This window comes from Pristiophorus japonicus, chromosome 4 (assembly GCF_044704955.1).
Source record: "Pristiophorus japonicus isolate sPriJap1 chromosome 4, sPriJap1.hap1, whole genome shotgun sequence".
NCBI lineage: Eukaryota > Metazoa > Chordata > Chondrichthyes > Pristiophoridae > Pristiophorus > Pristiophorus japonicus.
The window spans coordinates 3,841,458-3,868,957 of NC_091980.1; the positions used below are offsets into that span (position 1 = coordinate 3,841,458).

The following is a 27,500-nucleotide window of genomic DNA, read 5'->3' on the forward strand; positions in this document are numbered from 1 at the left end:
CCCCCCTCTCCTCCTCTCCTCTCTCTCCTCTCCTCTCCCTCTCTCCCCTCTCCCCTCTCCCCTCTCTTCTCCCCTCTCTCCCCCTCTCTCTTCCCTCTCTCTCCCTCTCTCTCCCTCCTCTCTCCCGCTCTCCTCCCCTCTCTCCCACTCTCTCCCCTCTCCTCTCTCTCCTCATCTCTCCCCTCTCTCTCCCTCTCCCTCTCCCTCTCCCCTCTCTCTCCCCTCTCCCCTCTCTCTCCCTCTCTCTCTCCCTCTCCCCCTCTCTCCTCCTCTCTCCCCCTCTCTCCCTCCTCTCCCCTCCTCTCTCTCCTCCTCTCTCCCCTCTCTCTCCCTCTCCCCTCTCTCCCCTCTCCCCTCTCTCCCCCTCTCTCCTCCTCTCTCCCTCCCTCCCCCTCTCTCCCCCTCTCTCCCTCTCTCTCCCTCTCCCCTCTCTCCCCCTCTCTCTCCCTCTTTCCCTCCTCCCTCTCTCCCTCTCTCTCCCCCCTCTCTCTCTCCCTTCTCCTCCCCTCTCTCCCCCTCTCTCCCTCTCTCACCCCCTCTCTCCCCCTCTCTCCCCCTCTCTCACCCTCTCTCTCCCCCTCTCTCTCTCCCCCCCTCTCTCCCCCCCTCTCTCCTCTCTCCTCTCCAACCCTCCCTCCCCCAGTGTTTTCGATGCCCAGGTGACCCTGTGCCTTGTTTCAGGTTCAAAGACGGAAGGTTTATCAGCAAAGTGCCAGCCTTTCACAAGATGAAGCTGTCAGCGCTGGGCCTGCTGATCGCTGAGGTGTCGGAGCAAGACGCAGGGCACTACACCCTCGTGCTCCGGAACACCAAGGCCCAACTCGAGGAACGTGTGCAGCTGCAGCTTGTGGTGAACGGTAAGATCCCGGGAACAGTCCGTGGGTGACTCTCTGTAGGGCGAAGTGTTGTGATGTCGGGCCCGGGAATCTCTCCTCAAAACAGATTTAACGGAACAATTCCCAATTCCTTTGGATTTGGATTTCCCAGCCACGCGCTTTCAGTATCACTCGTCTTCATCCACAGCATTTCGTATCTTCTCTCACTGGGGTACAGTCCCACACACACTGACTCTCACTGGGGTACAGTACCACACACACTGACTCTCACTGGGGTACGGGTCCCACACACACTGACTCTCACTGGGGTACAGTCCCACACACACTGACTCTCACTGGGTACAGTACCACACACACTGACTCTCACTGGGGTACAGTCCCACACACACTGACTCTCACTGGGGTACAGTCCCACACACACTGACTCTCACTGGGGTACAGTCCCACACACACTGACTCTCACTGGGGTACAGGTCCCACACACACTGACTCTCACTGGGGTACAGTCCCACACACACTGACTCTCACTGGGGTACAGTACCACACACACTGACTCTCACTGGGGTACGGGTCCCACACACACTGACTCTCACTGGGGTACAGTCCCACACACACTGACTCTCACTGGGGTACAGTACCACACACACTGACTCTCACTGGGGTACAGTCCCACACACACTGACTCTCACTGGGGTACAGTCCCACACACACTGACTCTCACTGGGGTACAGTACCACACACACTGACTCTCACTGGGGTACAGTCCCACACACACTGACTCTCACTGGGGTACGGGTCCCACACACACTGACTCTCACTGGGGTACAGTCCCACACACACTGACGTACAGTCCACACACACTGACTCTCACTGGGGTACAGTCCCACACACACTGACTCTCACTGGGGTACAGTCCCACACACACTGACTCTCACTGGGTACAGGTCCCACACACACTGACTCTCACTGGGGTACAGTCCCACACACTGACTCTCACTGGGGTACGGGTCCCACACACTGACTCTCACTGGGGATACAGTCCCACACACACTGACTCTCACTGGGGTACAGTCCCACACACACTGACTCTCACTGGGGTACAGGTCCCACATACACTGACTCTCACTGGGGTACGGGTCCCACACACACTGACTGTCACTGGGGTACAGTCCCATACACACTGACTCTCACTGGGGTACAGGTCCCACACACACTGACTCTCACTAGGGTACGGGTCCCACACACACTGACTCTCACTGGGTTACAGTCCCACACACACTGACTCTCACTGGGGTACAAGTCTCACACACACTGACTCTCACTGGGGTACGGGTCCCACACACACACTGACTCTCACTGGGGTACAGTCCCACACACACTGACTCTCACTGGGGTACAGTCCCACACACACTGACTCTCACTGGGTTACAGTCCCACACACACTGACTCTCACTGGGTTACAGTCCCACACACACTGACTCTCACTGGGGTACAGTCCCACACACACTGACTCTCACTGGGGTACAGTCCCACACACACTGACTCTCACTGGGATATGGGTCCCACACACACTGACTCTCACTGGGGATTAATTGTCACACTGCAGGTGTCACATACCCACCGAAGACTTATGTTTGAAACATGCACTTCCTCACAAAACCTGACATTGCTCATCAGACATTAGGTGAAGGAGATTGAATGGGTGGCTAGTCCGTGATAGGGGAGAGTGTATATGGACTGTGGGAGGGGATTCAATGGGTGGGTAGGGTCCGTGATAGGGGAGAGTGTCCATGGGCTGTGGGAGGGGATTCAATGGGTGGGTAGGGTCCATGATAGGGGAGAGTATCCATGGGCTGTGGGAGGGGATTCAATGGGTGGGTAGGGTCCGTGATCCACATTGATTAATGTTTTGTACTTGGTTCCCGAAAGTTATTTTGAGGCAATCACTTTATGATGAAGAAGACATCGGGGTAGAATTGGATTGTCATCGTCCAATTATTGATGGAAATGGTGGGTTCTGCGTCGGGTGGGTTATATATGGGTATTGGGGGGGGGTCTCTCTATTGAACTGGGCTCAGACACTCTGCCTCTTTCGTTCCCTCGCACAGTCCCACCTCAGATTCATGAGAAGGAAGTGGCTTCCCCGACCAACATCTACCCCCGCGGGAGTCGGCAGACACTGACCTGCACTGTCTACGGGATCCCAGCTCCTGCCAAAATACAGTGGCATTGGCGGCCCTGGGGGCCATGTGGCCTTAACTCCTACCGCAGCCTGTGAGTACCAGGAATCGTCGATCAAAGCTCGTCCCGGCGAGCTCTGGCCCTGTCCGCAGGGCTCTGTTTGTTTGTTCGCTCTACTCCGATTGTTGGACCTCGGAACTTATCGTGGGGAAAGGACTTTAGGCTTAACCCAGTGTCCGTTTTATTACACAACAAAAAACGACTAAAACTACAGGACTAGACAGCTGAGAGAAATTAGACTTTAGACATACAATCACCAGAGATTCGTGGTCCTTAATTCCATAACCTGCTGTTTCTTCTTCCGGCTGTTCTCTGCAGATTCTGTTCCTGTTCTGCTGAGTACTCTGTCTTCCTGTCCTCCTTCTGCTGAGCTATCTTCTTGCTCGCATATTTATCCAGGTTTTGATTAAGTTTCCCCGCTGGGCCGAGATCCGATTTTCGATGTGGTGATCTGTTTAACTGGTTGTGCTGATGAGGTTGAATGGCTACTAATTTGCACACAGAGTCGACAATGTAAAAGATATTTCCTTATGCTGAATGCAAAAATTTGCATTCCGTGGGGTCCTTTGTTGTACAGTCTTTTTACAGACTCGATGGGCCAACAATTCCCGCATCCCTGGGTCCCCACGGAGTTCCTGCGGACCCGGGAAGGCATCGGAAATGCCGGTTTTCGCCGCGCAATGCACATGCACTGGAAACCAGCATTTCCGATCTGTCAAGTTTCTGGCTTGACCGATGGCCGCATCGCGGGAGCGAGGACACGTGTCAGTGGAAATTTCTGATATTTACGCTTACAGATGTTCTCAAAAATCTTGTGCCTGAAAAAGCCGGTGCATAGCCTACTGTTACAGGCCCGAGTGTTTTAAAAAACACACAAACATATAAAAATAAAGTTATTCAAACATATTTAATCATTAAAAACCCTCCCCACAACGGTAAGTTTATTAAAAAAAAACTTTTTTAAAAATCGGGAAATTATTTTTTTAAGACGTTAATAACTTTAATTTAAATGAATGTAGTGTAATTATTTTCTATTTTTTATTAGTGTTTTGGGTGTTTCGGGCTCTATCACAATCACAGTAATAGTTGTTTAGGACCCTGCGGAACTCCTGTTACTATGATACTTTACCTGATTGGCTGCCCAGAGCCATGTGACTCCAGCTGTAGGCCTACGCACGCGTCGACGTGCATGTGCTGTGACTGGAAGTCAGGAGAGGCCTCAGCATCGGAAAATCCAACGTGGGCAGCAGCTTAAGGTAGGCGCGTATTTTTTCTCTAAAATGCCTGCGGGAAGACCACAACAGAATTTCAGGGCCGATGCCTCCAGTGGCTGTTTTCCCGACCCTGGTCAATCAAGTTCAGGGCTGAACGGAATAACGCCGTTGTTGTTATGAATGAAATCAGTTTTGGTTCCTGATCACAGGATGTCCTTAATTGTCCAGCTTCATTCAAAAAGCTTGGATCAATCAATTTTGAGTTCATGGCCTGAGTTTTTCTGAAGATTAGTAACCTTACATTGCTGAGGGGAGAAAGTGGCCCTGCGTCGGGTCGGCTGCCCCAACAATGCATCAGCTCCGCACTGCCGCGTCACAACATCCTTCCCCTTCAGTGAGAGAACCGGTGGTCACTATCGTCGGGCCTCCCAGGCACACACAGCTTCCCGCGGGGGGTAACCTGTCCCTGGCACGCACCCACCAACGGACACACCGCTCTTACTGGGTGATTTCCCGCGGGGGGTCAGAAAGGGGGTCACTGCCGGGCGGTGTGGGGGCAGCATGTGCCCAACCGGGGCGGCAACGCTGGCGGCGCGGAGACCCTGTCCCGCCACTCCCAGCACGGGGGCAATATCGGTCAGTGAGGCCCATCCATCTGCCCCCGGTTAGTGAGGCCCATCCATCTGCCCCCGGTCAGTGAGGCCCATCCATCTGCCCCCGGTCAGTGAGGTCCATCCATCTGCCCCCGGTCAGTGAGGCCCATCCATCTGCCCCCGGTCAGTGAGGCCCATCCATCTGCCCCCGGTCAGTGAGGCCCATCCATCTGCCCCCGGTCAGTGAGGTCCATCCATCTGCCCCCGGTCAGTGAGGCCCATCCATCTGCCCCCGGTCAGTGAGGCCCATCCATCTGCCCCCGGTCAGTGAGGTCCATCCATCTGCCCCCGGTCAGTGAGGTCCATCTGTCCACCCCCGGTCAGTGAGGCCCATCAGTCTTCCCCCGGTCAGTGAGGTCCATCCATCTGCCCCCGGTCAGTGAGGTCCATCTGTCCACCCCCGGTCAGTGAGGCCCATCCATCTGCCCCCGGTCAGTGAGGCCCATCCATCTGCCCCCGGTCAGTGAGGTCCATCCGTCTGTCCCCGGTCAGTGAGGCCCATCCGTCTGCCCCTGGTCAGTGAGGCCCATCCATCTGCCCCTGGTCAGTGAGGCCCATCCATCTGTCCCCGGTCAGTGAGGCCCATCCGTCTGCCCCTGGTCAGTGAGGTCCGTCCATCTGTCCCCGGTCAGTGAGGCCCATCCATCTGCCAAAGGTCAGTGAGGTCCATCCGTCTGTCCCCGGTCAGTGAGGTCCATCCGTCTGTCCCCGGTCAGTGAGGCCCATCCATCCGCCCCCGGTCAGTGAGGCCCATCAGTCTGCCCCCAGTCAGTGAGGTCCATCTGTCCACCCCCGGTCAGTGAGGCCCATCCATCTGCCCCCGGTCAGTGAGGTCCATCCGTCTGTCCCCGGTCAGTGAGGCCCATCCATCCACCCCCGGTCAGTGAGGCCCATTCATCTGCCCCCGGTCAGTGAGGTCCATCAGTCTGCTCCTGGTCAGTGAGGCCCATCAGTCTGCCCCTGGTCAGTGAGGCCCATTAGTCTGCTCCCGGTCAGTGAGGTCCATCCATCTGCCCCTGGTCAGTGAGGCCCATCAGTCTGCCCCCGGTCAGTGAGGCCCATCAGTCTGCCACCGGTCAGTGAGGCCCATCCATCTGCCCCCAGTCAGTGAGGTCCATCCATCTGCCCCCGGTCAGTGAGGCCCATCAGTCTGCCCCCGGTCAGTGAGGCCCATCAGTCTGCCCCCGGTCAGTGAGGCCCATCCGTCTGCCCCTGGTCAGTGAGGTCCATCCATCTGTCCCCGGTCAGTGAGGCCCATCCATCTGCCCCCGGTCAGTGAGGTCCATCCGTCTGTCCCCGGTCAGTGAGGTCCATCCGTCTGTCCCCGGTCAGTGAGGCCCATCCATCCACCCCCGGTCAGTGAGGCCCATCAGTCTGCCCCCGGTCAGTGAGGTCCATCTGTCCACCCCCGGTCAGTGAGGCCCATCCATCTGCCCCCGGTCAGTGAGGTCCATCCGTCTGTCCCCGGTCAGTGAGGCCCATCCATCCACCCCCGGTCAGTGAGGCCCATCCATCTGCCCCCGGTCAGTGAGGTCCATCAGTCTGCTCCTGGTCAGTGAGGCCCATCAGTCTGCCCCCGGTCAGTGAGGCCCATTAGTCTGCTCCCGGTCAGTGAGGTCCATCCATCTGCCCCTGGTCAGTGAGGCCCATCAGTCTTCCCCCGGTCAGTGAGGCCCATCCATCTGCCCCTGGTCAGTGAGGCCCATTAGTCTGCCCCCGGTCAGTGAGGCCCATCAGTCTGCCACCGGTCAGTGAGGTCCATCCATCTGCCCCCAGTCAGTGAGGTCCATCCATCTGCCCCCGGTCAGTGAGGCCCATCAGTCTGCCCCCGGTCAGTGAGGCCCATCAGTCTGCCCCTGGTCAGTGAGGCCCATCAGTCTGCCCCCGGTCAGTGAGGTCCATCAGTCTGCCCCCGGTCAGTGAAGCCCATCAGTCTGCCCCCGGTCAGTGAGGCCCATCAGTCTGCCCCTGGTCAGTGAGGCCCATCAGTCTGCCCCCGGTCAGTGAGGCCCATCAGTCTGCCCCCGGTCAGTGAGGCCCATCAGTCTGCCCCCGGTCAGTGAGGCCCATCAGTCTGCTCCCGGTCAGTGAGGCCCATCAGTCTGTCCCCGGTCAGTGCGGCCCATCAGTCTGCCCCCGTTCAGTGAGGCCCATCAGTCTGCTCCCGGTCAGTGAGGCCCATCAGTCTGCCCCCGGTCAGTGAGGTCCATCCATCTGCCCCCGGTCAGTGAGGCCCATCAGTCTGCCCCCGGTCAGTGAGGCCCATCAGTCTGTCCCCGGTCAGTGCGGCCCATCAGTCTGCCCCCGGTCAGTGAGGCCCATCAGTCTGCCCCCGGTCAGTGAAGCCCATCAGTCTGTCCCCGGTCAGTGCGGCCCATCAGTCTGCCCCCGGTCAGTGAGGCCCATCAGTCTGGTCCCGGTCAGTGCGGCCCATCAGTCTGCCCCCGGTCAGTGCGGCCCATCAGTCTGCCCCCGGTCAGTGAGGCCCATCAGTCTGCCCCCGGTCAGTGAGGCCCATCAGTCTGGTCCCGGTCAGTGAGGCCCATCAGTCTGTCCCCTGGTCAGTGCGGCCCATCAGTCTGGTCCCGGTCGGTGAGGTCCATCAGTCTGCCCCCGGTCAGTGAGGCCCATCAGTCTGCCCCCGGTCAGTGAGGCCCATCAGTCTGGTCCCGGTCAGTGAGGCCCATCAGTCTGTCCCCTGGTCAGTGCGGCCCATCAGTCTGGTCCCGGTCAGTGAGGCCCATCAGTCTGTCCCCGGTCAGTGAGGCCCATCAGTCTGTCCCCGGTCAGTGAGGCCCATCAGTCTGCCCCCGGTCAGTGAGGCCCATCAGTCTGCCCCCGGTCAGTGAGGCCCATCAGTCTGCTCCCGGTCAGTGAGGCCCATCAGTCTGGTCCCGGTCAGTGAGGCCCATCAGTCTGGTCCCGGTCAGTGAGGCCCATCAGTCTGTCCCCGGTCAGTGCGGCCCATCAGTCTGCCCCCGTTCAGTGAGGCCCATCAGTCTGGTCCCGGTCAGTGAGGCCCATCAGTCTGCCCCCGGTCAGTGAGGTCCATCCATCTGCCCCCGGTCAGTGAGGTCCATCCATCTGCCCCCGGTCAGTGAGGCCCATCAGTCTGCCCCCGGTCAGTGAGGCCCATCAGTCTGGTCCCGGTCAGTGAGGCCCATCAGTCTGTCCCCGGTCAGTGCGGCCCATCAGTCTGCCCCCGGTCAGTGAGGCCCATCAGTCTGCCCCCGGTCAGTGAAGCCCATCAGTCTGTCCCCGGTCAGTGCGGCCCATCAGTCTGCCCCCGGTCAGTGAGGCCCATCAGTCTGGTCCCGGTCAGTGCGGCCCATCAGTCTGCCCCCGGTCAGTGCGGCCCATCAGTCTGCCCCCGGTCAGTGAGGCCCATCAGTCTGCCCCCGGTCAGTGAGGCCCATCAGTCTGGTCCCGGTCAGTGAGGCCTATCAGTCTGTCCCCTGGTCAGTGAGGCCCATCAGTCTGGTCCCGGTCAGTGAGGCCCATCAGTCTGCCCCCGGTCAGTGAGGCCCATCAGTCTGGTCCCGGTTGGTGAGGCCCATCAGTCTGGTCCCAGTCGGTGAGGCCCATCAGTCTGGTCCCGGTCAGTGAGGCCCATCAGTCTGCCCCCGGTCAGTGAGGCCCATCAGTCTGCCCCCGGTCAGTGAGGCCCATCAGTCTGCCCCCGGTCAGTGAGGCCTCTGCACCCCATTCCTGTCTTTTAGAAGCGGTAATGGAACTTAAGGAGGGGCGCGATTTCGGCCTCAAAGAGTATGTTGTCCTTTATTGCAAGAGGGTTGGAGTATTAGAGTGAGGAAGTCTTGCAACAATTATATCGGGCCCTGGTGAGACCACACCTGGAGTACTGAGCACAGTTTTGGTCTCCTTATCTAAGGAAGGATATACTTGCCTTGGAGGCGGTGCACTAACGATTTACTAAATCGATTCCAGGAATGAGAGGGCTGTCTTATGAGGAGAGATTGTGAAGAATGAGTTTATATTCTCTGGAGTTTTGCAGAATGAGATGTGATCTCATGGGAACATGGAAAATTCTTGGAGGACTGGACAGGGTAGATGCTGAGAGGTTGTTTCCCCCGGGCTGGGGAGTCTAGAACCAGGGCTCACAGTCTCAGGATAATGAGATGAGGAGGAATTTCTTCACTCAGAGGGTGGTGAATCTTTGGAATTCTCTGCCCCAGAGGGCTGTGAATATATTCAAGGCTGAGATCGATAGATTTTTGGAGCCTTGGGGAATCTAGGGATATGGGATTGGGCGGGAAAGTGGAGTTGAGGTCGAAGAACATATTGAATGGCGGAGTAGGCTCGAGGGGCCGAATGGCCCACTCCTGCTCCTAATTCTTATGTTCTTATGTTCACAACAGCAATGTGCATTTATATAGCGCCTTTAACGTAGTAAACCGTCCCAAGGTGCTTAAGAAAAGTTGCACGAAAGATTTTGGAGAAACAGATTGCGATAACTTGTTCAGGAACAGGTGCTGGAAGAACCTGCTCCGATTCAGAGCAGGAAAAGAAAACAGATAGAACGTGCATTTATATAGCGCCTTCATGACCTCAGGACGTCCCAAAGCACTTTACAGCCAATGAAGCTAATGTCACCATGTGTAGCTTTGTGTCAGTTTTTGTTTAACGCTCCTGTGAAGGGCCTTGGGAAGTTTTACTACGTTAAAGGTGCTATATAAATGTAAGTTGTTATAATTTCAAGTCTTTCTCGACCTGTCTGCAGCCTTTGACACGGCTGACCATTCCATCCTCCTCCAGCACCTCTCCACCATGGTCCAGCTGGGTGGGACTGCACTCGCCTGGTTCCATTCTTATCCATCTAATCGTAGTCAGAGAATCACCTTCAACGGCTTCTCTTCCCACCCCACATCGTTACCTCTGGTGTCCCCCCAGGATCTATCCTTGGCCCCTCCTATTTCTCATCTACATGTTGCCCCTCGGCGACATCATCCGGAAACACAGTGTCAGTTTCCACATGTACGCTGACACCCAGCTCTACCTCACCCCCACTTCTCCCGACCCCTCCTCGCTCTCTAAATTGTCAGACTGTTGTCCCACATCCAGTTCTGGATGAGCAGAAATGTTCTCCAATTAAATATTGGAAAGGCAGAGGCCATTGTTTTCAAACTCTGTTCCCTAGCCACCGACTCTATCCCTTTCCTCAACTTCTGTCTGAGACTGAACCAGACTGTTAGCAACCTTGGTGTCATATTTGACCCTGAAATGAGCTTTCGACCACATATCCGCAGCATAACTAAGACCATCTATTTCCACCTCCGTAACATCGCCCGTCTCCGCCCCTGCCTCAGCTCATCCGCTGCTGAAACTCTCATCCATGCCTTTGTTACCTCTCGACTTGACTATTCCAACACACTCCTGACTGGCCCTCCCACATTCTACCCAACGTAGACTACAGGTCATCCAAAACTCGGCTGCCCCGTGTGCTACCTCGCATCGAGTCCCGCTCACCCATCACCCCCTGTGCCCCGTGTCCTAACTCGCATCGAGTCCCGCTCACCCATCAACCCCTGTGCCCCGTGTCCTAACTCGCATCGAGTCCCGCTCACCCATCACCCCCTGTGCTCACTGCCCCGTGTCCTAACTCGCACCAAGTCCCGCTCACCCATCACCCACTGTGCTCACTGCCCCGTGTCCTAACTCGCACCAAGTCCCGCTCACCCATCACCCCCTGTGCTCACTGCCCCGTGTCCTAACTCGCACCAAGTCCCGCTCACCCATCACCCCCTGTGCTCACTGCCCCGTGTCCTAACTCGCACCAAGTCCAGCTCACCCATCACCCCCTGTGCTCACTGAACCCATGTCCTAACTCGCACCGAGTCCCGCTCACCCATCACTCCTTGTGCTCGCTGCCCCGTGTCCTAATTCACACCGAGTCCCGCTCACCCATCACTCCCTGTGCTCACTGCCCCGTGTCCTAACTCGCACCAAGTCCCGCTCACCCATCACCCCCTGTGCTCACTGCCCCGTGTCCTAACTCTCACCGAGTCCCGCTCACCCATCACCCCCTGTGCTCACTGCCCCGTGTCCTAACTCGCACCAAGTCCCGCTCACCCATCACTCCCTGTGCTCACTGCCCCGTGTCCTAACTCGCACCAAGTCCCATTCATCCATCACCCCCTGTGCTCACTGAACCCGTGTCCTAACTCGCACCGAGTCCCGCTCACCCATCACTCCTTGTGCTCGCTGCCCCGTGTCCTAAGTCACACCGAGTTCCGCTCACCCATCACCTCCTGTGCTCACTGTCCCGTGTCCTAACTCACACCGAGTCCCGCTCACCCATCACCCGCTGTGCTCACTGCCCCGTGTCCTAACTCGCACCGAGTCCCGCTCACCCATCACCCCCTGTGCCCCGTGTCCTAACTCGCACCGAGTCCCGCTCACCCATCACCCCCTGCGCTCGCTGCCCCGTGTCCTAAGTCGCACCGAGTCCCGCTCACCCATCACCCCCTGTGCACACTGCCCCGTGTCCTAACTCGCACCAAGTCCCGCTCACCCATCACCCCCTGTGCTCACTGCCCCGTGTCCTAACTCTCACCGAGTCCCGCTCACCCATCACCCCCTGTGCTCACTGCCCTGTGTCCTAACTCGCACTGAGTCCTGCTCACCATCACCCCCTGTGCTCACTGCCCCGTGTCCTAACTCACACCGAGTCCCGCTCACCCATCACCCGCTGTGCTCACTGCCCCGTGTCCTAACTCGCACCGAGTCCCGCTCACCCATCACCCCCTGTGCCCCGTGTCCTAACTCGCACCGAGTCCCGCTCACCCATCACCCCCTGTGCTCGCTGCCCCGTGTCCTAAGTCGCACCGAGTCCCGCTCACCCATCACCCCCTGTGCACACTGCCCCGTGTCCTAACTCGCACCAAGTCCCGCTCACCCATCACCCCCTGTGCTCACTGCCCCGTGTCCTAACTCTCACCGAGTCCCGCTCACCCATCACCCCCTGTGCTCACTGCCCCATGTCCTAACTCGCACCCAGTCCCACTCACCCATCACCCACTGTGCTCACTGCCCCGTGTCCTAACTCGCACCAAGTCCCATTCATCCATCACCCCCTGTGCTCACTGAACCCGTGTCCTAACTCGCACCGAGTCCCACTCACCCATCACTCCTTGTGCTCGCTGCCCCGTGTCCTAAGTCACACCGAGTTCCGCTCACCCATCACCTCCTGTGCTCACTGTCCCGTGTCCTAACTCACACCGAGTCCCGCTCACCCATCACCCGCTGTGCTCACTGCCCCGTGTCCTAACTCGCACCGAGTCCCGCTCACCCATCACCCCCTGTGCCCCGTGTCCTAACTCGCACCGAGTCCCGCTCACCCATCACCCCCTGTGCACACTGCCCCGTGTCCTAACTCGCACCAAGTCCCGCTCACCCATCACCCCCTGTGCTCACTGCCCCGTGTCCTAACTCTCACCGAGTCCCGCTCACCCATCACCCCCTGTGCTCACTGCCCTGTGTCCTAACTCGCACTGAGTCCCGCTCACCCATCACCCCCTGTGCTCACTGCCCTGTGTCCTAACTCGCACTGAGTCCTGCTCACCATCACCCCCTGTGCTCACTGCCCCGTGTCCTAACTCACACCGAGTCCCGCTCACCCATCACCCGCTGTGCTCACTGCCCCGTGTCCTAACTCGCACCGAGTCCCGCTCACCCATCACCCCCTGTGCCCCGTGTCCTAACTCGCACCGAGTCCCACTCACCCATCACCCCCTGTGCTCACTGCCCCATGTCCTAACTCGCACCCAGTCCCACTCACCCATCACCCCCTGTGCTCACTGCCCCGTGTCCTAACTCGCACCCAGTCCCGCTCACCCATCTTCTTCTTAGGCAGTCCCCAGAGTCGAGGATGACTTGCTTCCACACTAATATAAGTTCTCAGGTGACTGAAGAGTCCAATGTGAGACCTACAGACACTGTCACAGGTGAGGCAGACGGGGGTTGCAGGGACGGGTGGGTGGGGGGCCTGGGTTGCCGCACGCTCCTTCCGCTGTTTGTACTTGGCCTCCGCGTGCTCCCGACCTCTGCGCCTCTCTACCTCTCTCTCCCCCTTTAAGACGCTAATTAAAACCTCCCTCTTAGACCAAGCTTTTGGTCACCTGCCCTAATTTCTCCCCATGCGGCTCAGTGTCAAATTTTTTATTTCATAATATTCCTGTGAAGCGCCTGGGGATGTTTCACTACATTAAAGGTGTTCTATAAATACACGTTGTTGCTATTTAACTAATACTTTGCTAGACATTGCACCCAGGTTTTATGAACTGTTTGGTTCCGTCTGATCACAAATATGGTTTCCCCCTTTTCCGCCAAACAACGTTTACTAGGGTCGGAAAGCTTTGCTGGAAGTCCCTCAGTACTGCCCCTCCGACAGTGCAGCACTCCCTCAGTACTGCCCCTCCGACAGTGCAGCACTCCCTCAGTACTGCCCCTCCGACAGTGCAGCACTCCCTCAGTACTACCCCTCTGACAGTGCAGCGCTCCCTCAGTACTGCCCCTCCGACAGTGCAGCGCTCCCTCAGTACTGCCCCTCCGACAGTGCACTGGCTGTGTCAGCCTGGAGTGTGAGCTGAAGTCACGGAAGCAAGCCACAACAAGTGATGCACCGAGCCAGGGAACGATGGTAAAATCCAGGATTGCACGCAAAGTCGGGAAAAATAAAGCCACAAATCTTAGACGTTTAAAAGCTGGCAAGAGAGTTGAAACAAGTGAACCCTGTGTCAGAGTTGAGCTGCGTGTCAGCCTGTTTTGTGAAGGGGTCATTTGATTTATTTGGATCAGCCTGAGGATGAAGCGACTGTGCACCTTTAAATAACTGAGACGCTTTGTCAAACGCCAGTGTGGTCAGGAAACAGACACAGCGATGAAATCTTCCCCGCGTCCTCTCTGCCAAGGCAGTGCTGTTTGTGTCAAGCTGGGAGGATGCTGCAGTAATCCCTACTCTCGGTCTTTTTCCTGTTTTTCTCTCGCTGCCTGTGAGCCAGTTCTCACGTGTGACCCAGGACACTGCGCAGTTCCTCGCCGCACTGATTATGTCTCAGACATGTCCTGCCGTGTCCGACCCACCAGACTAAACAAGATTTCGCCAAACCCAAGGCAGGCTTCTGCAGCCCGCTGTTCCCGGCACTCGGGCTCGAAGGAGGAATCTGCGGATTCGACTCTCCCTTTCCTTGGGAAATTCGTCGAAGTGCACAGAATTTACAACGCAGAGCATGCATAGAAACTATCAGCACAGAACGAGGCCTTTCGGCCCCTCAGTACAGACAGGAATCACCAGTCAAGGGCCGGTACAATTAGCCCCCTCAACATTGTTCAAATCACAATTCAATGGGACAGGACAGATTAACCCTCTCAGTACAATCATAGAAATTTACAGCACACGAGACCATTCGGCCCATCGTGCCTGTGCTGGGTCTGTGAGAGAGAGAGCAGTCGTGCTCAGTCTCGCTCCCCTCGCTCCCCCCTCCCCGCAATGCTTGTTGTCGGTAACCCTCCAGTACCCGTCCACCTCCCTTTTAAAACTATTGATAGAATCAGTTCCCACTGACTTTTCAGGGTGAGCATTCCAGACCCCTCAACTCTCTGAGTGAAGAGATTTCTCCTCATCCCCCGCTAGATCTTTTGCCAGTGGTTTTGAGTCTGTGACCTCTGGTTATTGACCCTTCCGCCAGAGGGAATCGTTTATCTCCCTCGACTCGATCAAAACCTCCCATCATCTTGTAAACCTCTATGAGGTCACCCCTTAACCTTCTCTGTTCCAAGGAGAACAGTCCTAACTGTTATAACCCCCTCCTCTTAACTGAAGTCCCCATCCTCAGTACATCCTGGTAAACCCTCTCTGCACCCGCTCCCAGGCCTTTACCTCTTTCCTGAGGTTTGGTGCCCAGAATTGTCTGCAATACTCCAGCCTAGGCCCAACCAGTGAGTTATAAAGTTCGCGCATGATCTCTTTGCTTTTATATTCTATCCCTCTATTTATAAACCCAAGTAACCCATCTGCTTTTTTAACCACCTTATCAACTTGCCCTGCCACCTTTATGTTGCTCCACACGAGCCCCTCCCACCCTGCTTCATCTCACCTTATCAGCATATCCTTCTATTCACAAGAAATAGGAGCAGGAGTCGGCCATTCGGCCCCTCGAGCCTGCTCCACCATTCAATACGATCATGGCTGATCTGATCTTCTACCTCAGCTCCACTTCCCCGCCCGCTCCCCATAACCCTCAACTCCCTTCTCGCTCAAAAATCTGTCTATCTCCTCCTTAAATATATTCAATGACCCAACCTCCACAGCTCTCTGGGGCAGAGAATTCCACAGATTTATAACCCTCTGAGAGAAGAAATTCCTCCTCATCTCAGTTTTAAATGGGTGACCCCTTATTCTGAGACTATGTCCCCTAGTTTTATTTTCCCCTATGAGTGGAAATATCCTCTCTGCATCCACCTTGTTGAGCCCCCTCATTATCTTATAAGTTTCGATAAGATCACCTCTCATTCTTCTGAACTCCAATGAGTATAGGCCCAACCTCCTCAACCTATCTTCAGAAGTCAACTCCCTCATCTCTGGAATCAACCTAGTGAACCTTCTCTGAACAGCCTCCAATGCAAGTATATCCTTTCTCCCTCATGTCTTTATCTAGCTTCCCCTTTGTAATGTATTTGCTTCATGGGTTCTTTGCTTAAGAATTCACAGCAACACATTGCTATTAAGAACTAGTTGGTTTATTAGCAAAGGTTTAACAATCACACTACACATTACCAGTTCATCCACCGGGCTCACAACCACCTGCCCCATCATGGATCCCCTGAACCCAACTGGCCGGGGTTTTATTGAGTCTTGTGAACATCCGGATATAAAAGGGGTCAGAGGGTCTAGTAAGGAAGAGGAACTGAGGGAAATCTTTATTAGTCGGGAAATTGTGTTGGGGAAATTGATGGGATTGAAGGCCGATAAATCCCCAGGGCCTGATGGACTGCATCCTAGAGTACTTAAGGAGGTGGCCTTGGAAATAGCGGATGCATTGACAGTCATTTTCCAACATTCCATTGACTCTGGATCAGTTCCTATGGAGTGGAGGGTAGCCAATGTAACCCCACTTTTTAAAAAAGGAGGGAGAGAGAAAACAGGGAATTATAGACCGGTCAGCCTGACCTCAGTAGTGGGTAAAATGATGGAATCAATTATTAAGGATGTCATAGCAGTGCATCTGGAAAATGGTGACATGATAGGTCCAAGTCAGCATGGATTTGTGAAAGGGAAATCATGCTTGACAAATCTTCTGGAATTTTTTGAGGATGTTTCCAGTAAAGTGGACAAAGGAGAACCAGTTGATGTGGTATATTTGGACTTTCAGAAGGCTTTCGACAAGGTCCCACACAAGAGATTAATGTGCAAAGTTAAAGCACATGGGATTGGAGGTAGTGTGCTGACGTGGATTGAGAACTGGTTGTCAGACAGGAAGCAAAGAGTAGGAGTAAACGGGTACTTTTCAGAATGGCAGGCAGTGACTAGTGGAGTGCCGCAAGGTTCTGTGCTGGGGCCCCAGCTGTTTACATTGTACATTAATGATTTAGACGAGGGGATTAAATGCAGTATCTCCAAATTTGCGGATGATACTAAGTTGGGTGGCAGTGTGAGCTGCGAGGAGGATGCTATTAGGCTGCAGAGTGACTTGGATAGGTTAGGTGAGTGGGCAAATGCATGGCAGATGAAGTATAATGTGGATAAATGTGAGGTTATCCACTTTGGTGGTAAAAACAGAGAGACAGACTATTATCTGAATGGTGACAGATTAGGAAAAGGGAAGGTGCAACGAGACCTGGGTGTCATGGTACATCAGTCATTGAAGGTTGGCATGCAGGTACAGCAGGCGGTTAAGAAAGCAAATGGCATGTTGGCCTTCATAGCGAGGGGATTTGAATACAGGGGCAGGGAGGTGTTGCTACAGTTGTACAGGGCCTTGGTGAGGCCACACCTGGAGTATTGTGTACAGTTTTGGTCTCCTAACTTGAGGAAGGACATTCTTGCTATTGAGGGAGTGCAGCGAAGGTTCACCAGACTGATTCCCGGGATGGCGGGACTGACCTATCAAGAAAGATTGGATCAATTGGGATTGTATTCACTGGAGTTCAGAAGAATGAGAGGGGACCTCATAGAAACGTTTAAAATTCTGACGGGTTTAGACAGGTTAGATGCAGAAAGAATGTTCCCAATGTTGGGGAAGTCCAGAACCAGGGGTCACAGTCTGAGGATAAGGGGTAAGCCATTTAGGACCGAGATGAGGAGAAACTTCTTCACCCAGAGAGTGGTGAACCTGTGGAATTCTCTACCACAGAAAGTAGTTGAGGCCAATTCACTAAATATATTCAAAAGGGAGTTAGATGAAGTCCTTACTACTCGGGGGATCAAGGGTTATGGCGAGAAAGCAGGAAGGGGGTACTGAAGTTTCATGTTCAGCCATGAACTCATTGAATGGCGGTGCAGGCTAGAAGGGCTGAATGGCCTGCTCCTGCACCTATTTTCTATGTTTCTATGTGACTGGCTAAGCCACTCACAACTCAACACCTCTACAACTATTTTTAATATAACTTTAAATCAAGTGCCCCTTTCGTAAGGGCACCAAAACCCCCAAATTAACAATGAAACATTAAAGGGAACATTGTCAAATCAATTAAAATCCTGTTCCTTGTTGCAATAATGCACTCCAGTCCCTCCGGCGCCCACCTCTCGCGGAAGGCCGCGAGCGTACCGGTGGACACCGCTTGCTCCATCTCCAGGGACACCCTGGCTCGGAAGTAACCACGGAAGAGAGGCAGGCAGTCAGGCTGAACGACCCCCTCGACCGCCCGCTGCCTGGACCGGCTGATGGCCCCCTTGGCCAGGACCAGGAGCAGTCCTACGAGGAGGCCCTCCGACCTGCCCGCTCCCCTCTGCACAGGGTGCCCAAAGATCAGGAGTGTGGGACTGAAGTGCAACCAGGAATCGTGGAGCAGCCGCGACAACAGCTCTAGAAACCCGTGAGCTTGCTCACATGTGCGTACATTGCACCTTAAATACATCGATACTATTCGCCTCAACCCCTCCCTGTGGCAGCGAGTTCCACATTCTCACCACTCTCTGGGGAAAGAGGTTTCTCCTGAATTCCCCATTGGGTTTATTACTGACTGTCTTATCTTGATGTTCCCTAGTTCTGGTCTCTCTTTCTCACATACTCTCTACGTCTCCCATGTCAAACCCTTTCATAATCTCAGCCTCTATCAGCGCAGCCTTCGGTCTTCTCTTTCCTCGAGTAAACAGCCCCAGCCTGTTCATCCTTTAACCTTTGTGTTTGTTTCCCTCACGACCTTAGGGGCCGTCGTGCAACCATGGTTCGCCGACCTCGGGACCGGACCCCCGAGTGCCAAGACTGGAGGGACATCTCGGCCGGGACCTCCATCAACAGGATCGAAAGCATTGAAACAAGCACCGAGATTCTGGAGGGAAGAAACAAGGTAACTCACCGTTCAGTCACCCACTAATCTTTCTAACTCTATCACCATCAACAACGTGTGTTTATACAGTTGTAGCAAAACTTCCCAAGGCGCTTTACAGGAGCGATTATCGAGCAAACTTTGACACCGAGCCATAGAAGGAGATATTAGGGCAGGTGACCAGCAGCTTGGTCAAAGAGGTAGGAATAATGTATTTGCTTCATTCTTGTTTAAGAATTCATAGCGACACATTGCTATTAAGAAAGGGAGTTAGATGTGGCCCTTATGGCTAAAGGGATCAAGGGGTATGGAGAGAAAGCAGGAATGGGGTACTGAGCTGGAATAATCAGCCATGATCTTATTGAATGGTGGTGCAGGCTTGAAGGGCCGAATGGCCTACTCCTGCACCTATTTTCTATGTCTCTATGTTTTTATAAGAACCAGTTGGTTTATTAGCAAAAAGTTTAACAATCACACTACACAGTTCATCCACCAGGCTCACAACCACCTGCCTCATCGTGGATCCCCCGAACCCAACTGGCTGGGGTTTTATTGAGTCTTGTGAACATCACGTGACTGGCTAAGCCACTCACAACTCAACAGCTCTACAACTATTTTAAAGTTGATCTGTAGATCAAGTGCCCCCTGATTAAAGGGGGGGTACTAAAACCGACAAAATAAACCAACTAAACTTTTGGCGTTAATGGATCAAATTAAAATTTGGTTGCCGGGGGTGATGGTGCACTCCAGTCCCTTGGGCACCCACCTATCGGGGAAGGCCGCGAGCATACCGGTGGACACCGCTTGCTCCATCTCCAGGGACACCCTGGCTCGGATGTACGCGCGGAAGAGAAGCAGGCAGTCGGGCTGAACGACCCCCTCGACTGCCCGCTGCCTGGACCGGCTGATGGCCCCCTTGGCCAGGCCCAGGAGCAGTCCTACGAGGAGGCCCTCGGACCTGCCCGCTCCCCTCCGCACAGGGTGCCCAAAGTTCAGGAGCGCGGGACTGAAGTGCAACCAGAATTTGAGGAGCAGCCCCTCCAAATAATGGAAGAAGGGGCTGCAACCTCGCACACTGCAACATACACGTGGAACACGGACTCCTCCAGACCACAGAGATTACGGGCGACCTGGGAGTCTGTGAACTGACTTAAAAATCGATTGCACGCGACTGCTCTGTGCAACACCCTCCAGGCCAAGTCGCCAATAAATAGTGGGAGGACTCCAACAGCGCTACCAACCTGTGAGCATACTCTCCGGTGCACACATTACAGTAGGTTTTAAGGAGCATCTTGAAGGAGGAGAGAGAGAGAGGTCGAGAGGTTTAGGGAGGGAATTCCCCCCATGGGCTGGGAGACGGTCACGGCCATGGAAGGAGTGTTAATCCGCCCGCGATTTCCTCCCACTGGTTCACACCACTCTCCCAGGGCAGAGGGCAGAGGGGGTTGTGTGATATATTGAGGGCAGTCAGTACCTCAGCCACCAACCTGCACATCTTGCACTGTGAACTTAGAAGGATACGGGGTGATCTGATCGAAGTTTTCAGGATATTAAGGGCAACAGATAGGGTAGATAGAGAGAAACTATTGCCCCTAGTTGGGGAGTCTGGGACTAGGGGCACTGTCTAAAAATTAGAGCCAGACCTTTCAGGAGTGAAATGAGGAAACACTTCTGCACAGATAGGGTGGTACAATTACAGAACTCTCTTCCACAAACGGCAATTGATGCCGGGTCAGGCGGGTGAATACTCCAACCCACGGGCTACATCCGGTCCTCGAGCTGCATTGCATTATACAATTATTTAAGTCATCATAGGCACGCCCTCGAAATCGAGGAAGACTTGCTTCCACTCTAAAAGTGAGTTCTCAGGTGACTGAACAGTCCAATACGGGAGCCACAGTCTCTGTCACAGGTGGGACAGACAGTGGTTGAGGGAAGGGGAGGGTGGGACTGGTTTGCCGCACGCTCCTTCCGCTGCCTGCGCTTGGTTTCTGCATGCTCTCGGCGACGAGACTCGAGGTGCTCAGCGCCCTCCCGGATGCTCTTCCTCCACTTAGGGCGGTCTTTGGCCAGGGACTCCCAGCTGTCGGTGGGGATGTTGCACTTTATCAGGGAAGCTTTGAGGGTGTCCTTGAAACGTTTCCTCTGCCCACCTGGGCCTCGCTTGCCGTGTTGGAGTTCCGAGTAGAGCGCTTGCTTTGGGAGTCTCGTGTCAGGCATGTGAACAATGTGGCCTGCACAGCAGAGCTGATCAAGTGTGGTCAGTGCTTCAATGCCGGGGATGTTGGCCTGATCGAGGACACTAACGTTGGTGCGTCTGTCCTCCCAGGGGATTTGCAGGATCTTGCGGAGACATTGTTGGTGGTATTTCTCCAGCGACTTGAGGTGTCCACTGTATATGGTCTACTGTATGGCTCAGAGACGTGGACCATATACAGTAGACACCTCAATTATTTAAGTACTTGCTTACTAAAGATAGTAAAATATAAAAACCCATTAAACCGGTCTATGTCAGTGGTTGATTTCAGTTTGAAATTACATCTGTCGACTTAAACATTTTTGGAGCCTATCAGTTCACTCGGCACACAGCGTGCGTTGCCAAACCAAAACGTGAGACGCTGCATGTGTGACATTATTCCGTCTATGCGTGACAGGCAAGTAGGTTTTCTTTTCCCGTTCAAAAATGAGCGCAATGAAAGGAAGGAAAGTGGAAAGTAAGTGTCGGCTTTTCAACAAAGAGCGGAATGCAAAATATCGTTTCACAAAGGGGGACTCGAAGGCTGTACGTCTGGTTAGTCAGGAGAGCATCGCGGTGTACAAGGAGGACAATTTGAATTTTGCCGTTTCTCAACGAAACATCCTAATTATGGCAGCAACTGAACAACTGAGGAAAAAAGAGGGAAAGAAGAGGGAATCGCCACTAACCTAAAACCTCAGCACATTTCTGTGCGACAAGCCACAGTTCAGGAAGCCATGGCAGAGGCAGAGGTCGCATGCCAGACACGAGACTCCCTAAGCAAATGCTTTACGCGGAACTCCTTCACGGTAAACGAGCCAAAGGTGGGCAGAGGAAACGTTACAAGGACACCCTCAAAGTCTCCCTGGTAAAGTGCAACATCCCCACCGACACCTGGGAGTCCCTGGCCAAAGATCGCCCTAAGTGGAGAAAGTGCATCTGGGAGGGCGCTCAGCTCTTCGAGGCTCAACACCGAGAGCGTGAAGAGGTCAAGTGCAGACAGCGGAAGGAGCGTGCGGCAAACCAGTCCCACCCTCCCCTTCCCTCGACAAATGTCTGTCCCACCTGTGACAGGGTCTGTGGTTCCCGTATCGGACTGTTCAGTCACCTAAGGGACTCATTTTGGGAGTGGAAGCAAGTCTTCCTCGATTCCGAGGGACGGCCTACGATGATGATGATGATGATGTTCTGCCGCTTAAAATCACGAAACAAAATAAGCCTTTTGCTGAAGGGAAGCTTTTGAGAGAATGTCTGGCCAATGCTGTGCCCCGAATACCCGGAATAAATGTCAGAACGTTGGTGTGTCGCAAAGAACCATTAGAAGTGATCGATGAAGACTTGGCTTTGGAGTTGAACAAGAACGCCCAGTGCTTCAGGTTCTTTTGTGCTCTCACAGGAGCAATACAGTTGTGTGGCCAAATCAACAAACAACACACTGATGCAATTCACTAACAAGGTATTGTTTATTTTAAGAGAGTTTTGATTTTAAAACAAAATTGTGTTGTCCCTGTTTGAACAGGAACTGTTTGTGTCGTGAGCATCGATGGCCATTTCCATAATATCCACAGTGGCCCTCAGGCTGAAAAACTTGCACTCCCCTGTGCGAGATCAATTGTTCATTTTAAACCGGAGATTGATAGATTTCTATTAATCCAAGGTATTAAAGGGATACGGGGCAAAGGCGGGTGTGTGCAGTTCGGTTGCCGATCAGCCAAGATCTCACTGAATGGTGGGACAGGTTGGAGGGGCTGAATGGCCTCCTCCTGTTCCTGTGTAACAGACTCAAGGGGCTGAATGGCCTCCTCCTGTTCCTGTGTAACAGACTCAAGGGGCTGAATGGCCTCCTCCTGTTCCTGTGTAACAGACTTGAGGGGCTGAATGGCCTCCTCCTGTTCCTGTGTAACAGGCTCGAGGGGCTGAATGGCCCCCTCCTGTGTAACAGGCTCGAGGGGCTGAATGGCCTCCTCCTGTGTAACAGGCTCGAGGGGCTGAATGGCCCCCTCCTGTGTAACAGGCTCGAGGGGCTGAATGGCCTCCTCCTGTGTAACAGGCTCGAGGGGCTGAATGGCCTCCTCCTGTTCCTGTGTAACAGGCTCGAGAGGCTGAATGGCCTCCTGTTCCTGTGTAACATGCTCGAGGGGCTGAATGGCCTCCTCCTGTTCCTGTGTAACAGGCTCGAGGGGCTGAATGGCCTCCTCCTGTTCCTGTGTAACAGGCTCGAGGGGCTGAATGGCCTCCTCCTGTTCCTGTGTAACAGGCACGAGGGGCTGAATGGCCTCCTCCTGTTCCTGTGTAACAGGCTCGAGGGGCTAAATGGCCTCCTCCTGTGTAACAGGCTCGAGGGGCTGAATGGCCTCCTCCTGTGTAACAGGCTCAAGGGGCTGAATGGCCTCCTCCTGTGTAACAGGCTCAAGGGGCTGAATGGCCTCCTCCTGTGTAACAGGTTCGAGGGACTGAATGGCCTCCTCCTGTTCCTATGTAACTGGCTCAAGGGGCTGAATGGCCTCCTCCTGTTCCTAATGTAACAGGCTTGAGGGGCTGAATGGCCTGCTCCTGTGTAACAGGCTCAAGGGGCTGAATGGCCTCCTCCTGTTCCTGTGTAACAGGCTCGAGGGGCTGAATGGCCTCCTCCTGTTCCTGTGTAACAGGCACGAGGGGCTGAATGGCCTCCTCCTGTTCCTGTGTAACAGGCTCGAGGGGCTAAATGGCCTCCTCCTGTGTAACAGGCTCGAGGGGCTGAATGGCCTCCTCCTGTGTAACAGGCTCGAGGGGCTGAATGGCCTCCTCCTGTGTAACAGGCTCAAGGGGCTGAATGGCCTCCTCCTGTGTAACAGGTTCGAGGGACTGAATGGCCTCCTCCTGTTCCTATGTAACTGGCTCAAGGGGCTGAATGGCCTCCTCCTGTTCCTAATGTAACAGGCTTGAGGGGCTGAATGGCCTGCTCCTGTGTAACAGGCTCAAGGGGCTGAATGGCCTCCTCCTGTTCCTGTGTAACAGTCTCGAGGGGCTGAGTGGGCCTCCTCATGTTCCTGTGTAACAGGCTCAAGGGGCTGAATGGCCTCCTCCTGTGTAACAGACTCGAGGGACTGAATGGCCTCCTCCTGTTCCTGTGTAACAGGCTCGAGGGGCTGAATGGCCTCCTCCTATTCCTGTGTAACAGGCTCGAGGGGCTGAATGGCCTCCTCCTGTCCCTATGTAACAGACTCGAGGGGCTGAATGGCCTCCTCCTGTTCCTGTGTAACAGGCTCGAGGGGCTGAATGGCCTCCTCCTATTCCTGTGTAACAGGCTCGAGGGGCTGAATGGCCTCCTCCTGTCCCTATGTAACAGACTCGAGGGGCTGAATGGCCTCCTCCTGTTCCTGTGTAACAGGCTCGAGGGGCTGAATGGCCTCCTCCTGTCCCTGTGTTCCCATTTGATGCACAGACACAACCGTGCCCAGGTTGGGTCCTAGGCAATCGCCCAGTCGGGAAACGCACCATTTGAACTCTTATTGTTCCTTCCCCGGCAGATGGTCAGCAAGCTGGTGATCCTCGCGGCAAATATCTCCGTGATGTACAAGTGTTCTGCCTTCAACAAGGTCGGCCACGACGATCGCGTCATCTACTTCTACGTGACCAGTGAGTAACGGAACGGCGCTGTCGTTAGTGACACCGGTCACTAGGGTCAAGGAACGCGGCTCCGTGTGGCGTGGACCTGTGCCGTAAAACCAGACTGTCCATCTTTGAGCTCGTGGACCCCAGCCCGTGGGGGGGGTCTTACACTGGGTCTCGGAACCTCTCGGCCACAGCTAGAGCAAGGAGTAATCAGCCCTGGCAGTTACCTATAAACCGCTGGGTAGAGTAGAAGGAGTTAAGAATCAGCAGCAGGAGGAGGCCATTCAGATCAGCCACGATCTCATTGAATGGCGGAGCAGGCTCGAGGGGCCAAATGGCCGACTCCTGCTCCTATTTCTTAAGATCTTATGTTCTTATTCGGCCCCTCGAGCCTGCTCCGCCATTCAATAAGATCACGGCTGATCTTCGACCTCAACTCCACTTTCCCGCCCGATCCCCATGTCCCTCGATTCCCCCAGAATCCAAAAATCTATCGATCTCGGCCTTGAATATACACAACGACTGAGCCTCCACAGCCCTCTGGGGCAGAGAATTCCAAAGACTCACCACCCTCTGAGTGAAGAAATTCCTCCTCATCTCAGCCCTAAATGGCCGACCCCTTATCCTGAGACTGTGTGACCCCTGGTTCTAGACTCCCCAGCCCGGGGGGAAACATCCTCCCTGCATCTACCCTGTCAATCCCTGTAAGAATTGAATTTGTTTCAATGAGATCATCTCTCATTCTTCTAAACTCCAGAGAGTATAGGCCCAGTCTCCTCAATCTCTCCTCATAGGACAACTCTCTAAACGCAGGGGTCAATCGAGTGAACCTTTGTTGCACCGTCTCTAAGGCAAGTGTGTCCTTAGATGTGGAGGCCAAAACTGTGTTTTACATAAGAACATAAGAAATAGGAGCAGGAGTCGGCCATACGGCCCCTCGAGCCTGCTCCACCATTTAATACGATCATGGCTGATCTGATCATGGACTCAGCTCCACTTCCCCGCCCGCTTCCCATAACCCCTTATTCCCTTATCGTTTAAGAAGCTGTCCATTTCTGTCTTAAATGTATTCAATGTTCCGGCTTCCACAGCAGGGAATTTACAGGGAGTGTGTGGCCATTGGTTGAGACCAGATTGGGCGTGGGAGTGATGCCTCCCCAAGTCGAATACGATCATTTACGATCGAGTCTGGCACACTGCTGACCTGGTCCGGGGCCTCGGCTCAGTGCCAGCACTCCCGGCTCAGAGTCAGGATGTGCCGGGTTCACAAACCCGCACCGGGCGGCCGGTTGAGTGGACACCGGGGCTCCGGCTCAGAATTCCGGACTGACATCCGGCAGGATACACCCGTCCGGTGGGTGTGGGCGACCACCATCGCCCCCAATATAGGTCGTACCGCTCCCCCTCCCGTGGGCTGGGAGAGAGAGACGGTCACGGCCATGGAAGGAGCATACACCTCGCGGCCCGTCAGACTGTTAACCTTTCCCACAAATTCCTCCCACTGCTTCCTGCCGCTCTCCCAGGGAACAGAGCACCAATCTTCAGACTGGATAAACTCATTGGGGAGTACGATATATTCTTCCGACATCACTAACAAACACACGAGACAAAATGGCTGCAACAGAGCCTGTCATCATGTGACCTTGCCACATGACCCTTTATTAATTACGTCAGTAGTTTACTGTACCACAATAATCCACTAGGGGGTGTTATATCACGGGGTGGAAATTAGTTTGGAGACGTCTTCTGGCGCAAACGGAGGCAGGACGGTAAATTTTGCACTGGAAAATGGTTTGCGACGGCAGCAAAATAATTTGGTTGCTGGGCCCTGAGAATGGGGCGGAGCACTAAGGGAGGCTTTGCACACCTCTCTCACGGCACTCGGCCGGTGAGCAACTAAAAATCCACAGCTAACGAGCCGGTCTCAGAGCGTCCCGAGAGAGACTGCCCTACAAAGATAAATCAGGACAAAATTCACAGTCAACATTCCCGATAAAGTACTGCCCCCCCAGATACAGGTCAATCGCTAAAAATAGATCAGAGAAATATTAATTTAACTTCCCTTTGACAATCATTCCTTCCCGTAGCGCCCTGGGACAGCGCTGCAAGCCAGCTTTCACTGGCACCAGCACCAAGGACCTGCCCGCTCCCCTCCGCACAGGGTGCCCAAAGATCAGGAGTGTGGGACTGAAGTGCAGCCAGAATTTGGGGAGCAGCCCCTTCAAATATTGGAATAGGGGCTGCAACCTCTCACATAAACATGGAACACGGACTCCTCCAGTCCGCAGGAATTACAGGCGGCTTGGGAGTCCGGGAACCGACTTAAAAACTTATTGCACGGGACTGTCAACAGCTCTACAACTATTTTGTGAAAACCTTTAAATCAAGTGCCCCTTTTTTAGGGCAGACTCAACAGCCCTATAACTATTTTAGTTGAGAGCATCAATCAAATGCCCCCTTATTAGAGGGGGCAGTAAAACCAAAAAATAAACAAATTACATTTTGGCCATCAACTTAATTCAAATTAAAATTGGGTTTCAAAAGCTCAACAACTCTTTTTGGTGGAAAACGAAAATAACAGTTACATCAAGTGCCCCCGATCTGGGGGACACTCCAAACACTTTTCAACTGCCCCCTTTTTTTTTGTGGTTTTTTTTAGGGGCTTTAAAATCATAAATTTTACAAGTGCCCCCTATAAAAGAGGAGGGGGACACTAAAACCCAGCAATTAAAACAAATTAAACTTTAAAACATATAAAATCAAATTAAAATTTGGTTGCCGGGGGTGATGATGCACTCCAGTCTCTCCGGCGCCCACCTCTCGCGGAAGGCCACGAGCGTACCAGTGGACACCGCGTGCTCCATCTCCAGGAACACCCTGGCTCGGATGTACGCGCGGAAGAGAGGCAGGCAGTCAGGCTGAACGACCCCCTCGACCGCCTGCTGCCTGGACCGGCTGATGGCTCCCTTGGCCGTGCCCAGGAGCAGTCCTACGAGGAGGCCCTCCGACCTGCCCGCTCCCCTCCGCACAGGGTGCCCAAAGATCAGGAGTGTGGGACTGAAGTGCAAACAGAAATTGAGGAGCAGCCCCTTTAAGTATTGGAACAGGGGGCTGCAACCTCTCACACTCCATAAAAACATGGAACACGGACTCCTCCAGACTGCAGAAATTACAGGTGGCCTGGGAGCCCGGGAACCGACTTAAAAACTTATTGCACGGGACT

At 54.3% G+C, this 27,500-nt stretch overlaps 1 protein-coding gene across 1 annotated transcript in view; it reads left to right on the forward strand.

The window, feature by feature from the left end:
• The window catches only part of flt4 (fms related receptor tyrosine kinase 4), a 355,428-nt gene that overhangs the window by 240,376 nt on the left and 87,552 nt on the right, over nt 1-27,500 (forward strand). Inside the window, exons 8-11 of the mRNA XM_070877096.1 lie at nt 682-857; nt 2,945-3,110; nt 18,327-18,468; nt 24,193-24,301. Of these exons, the coding sequence (XP_070733197.1) occupies nt 682-857; nt 2,945-3,110; nt 18,327-18,468; nt 24,193-24,301 (593 nt within the window). The remainder of the gene's footprint in view (nt 1-681; nt 858-2,944; nt 3,111-18,326; nt 18,469-24,192; nt 24,302-27,500) is intronic.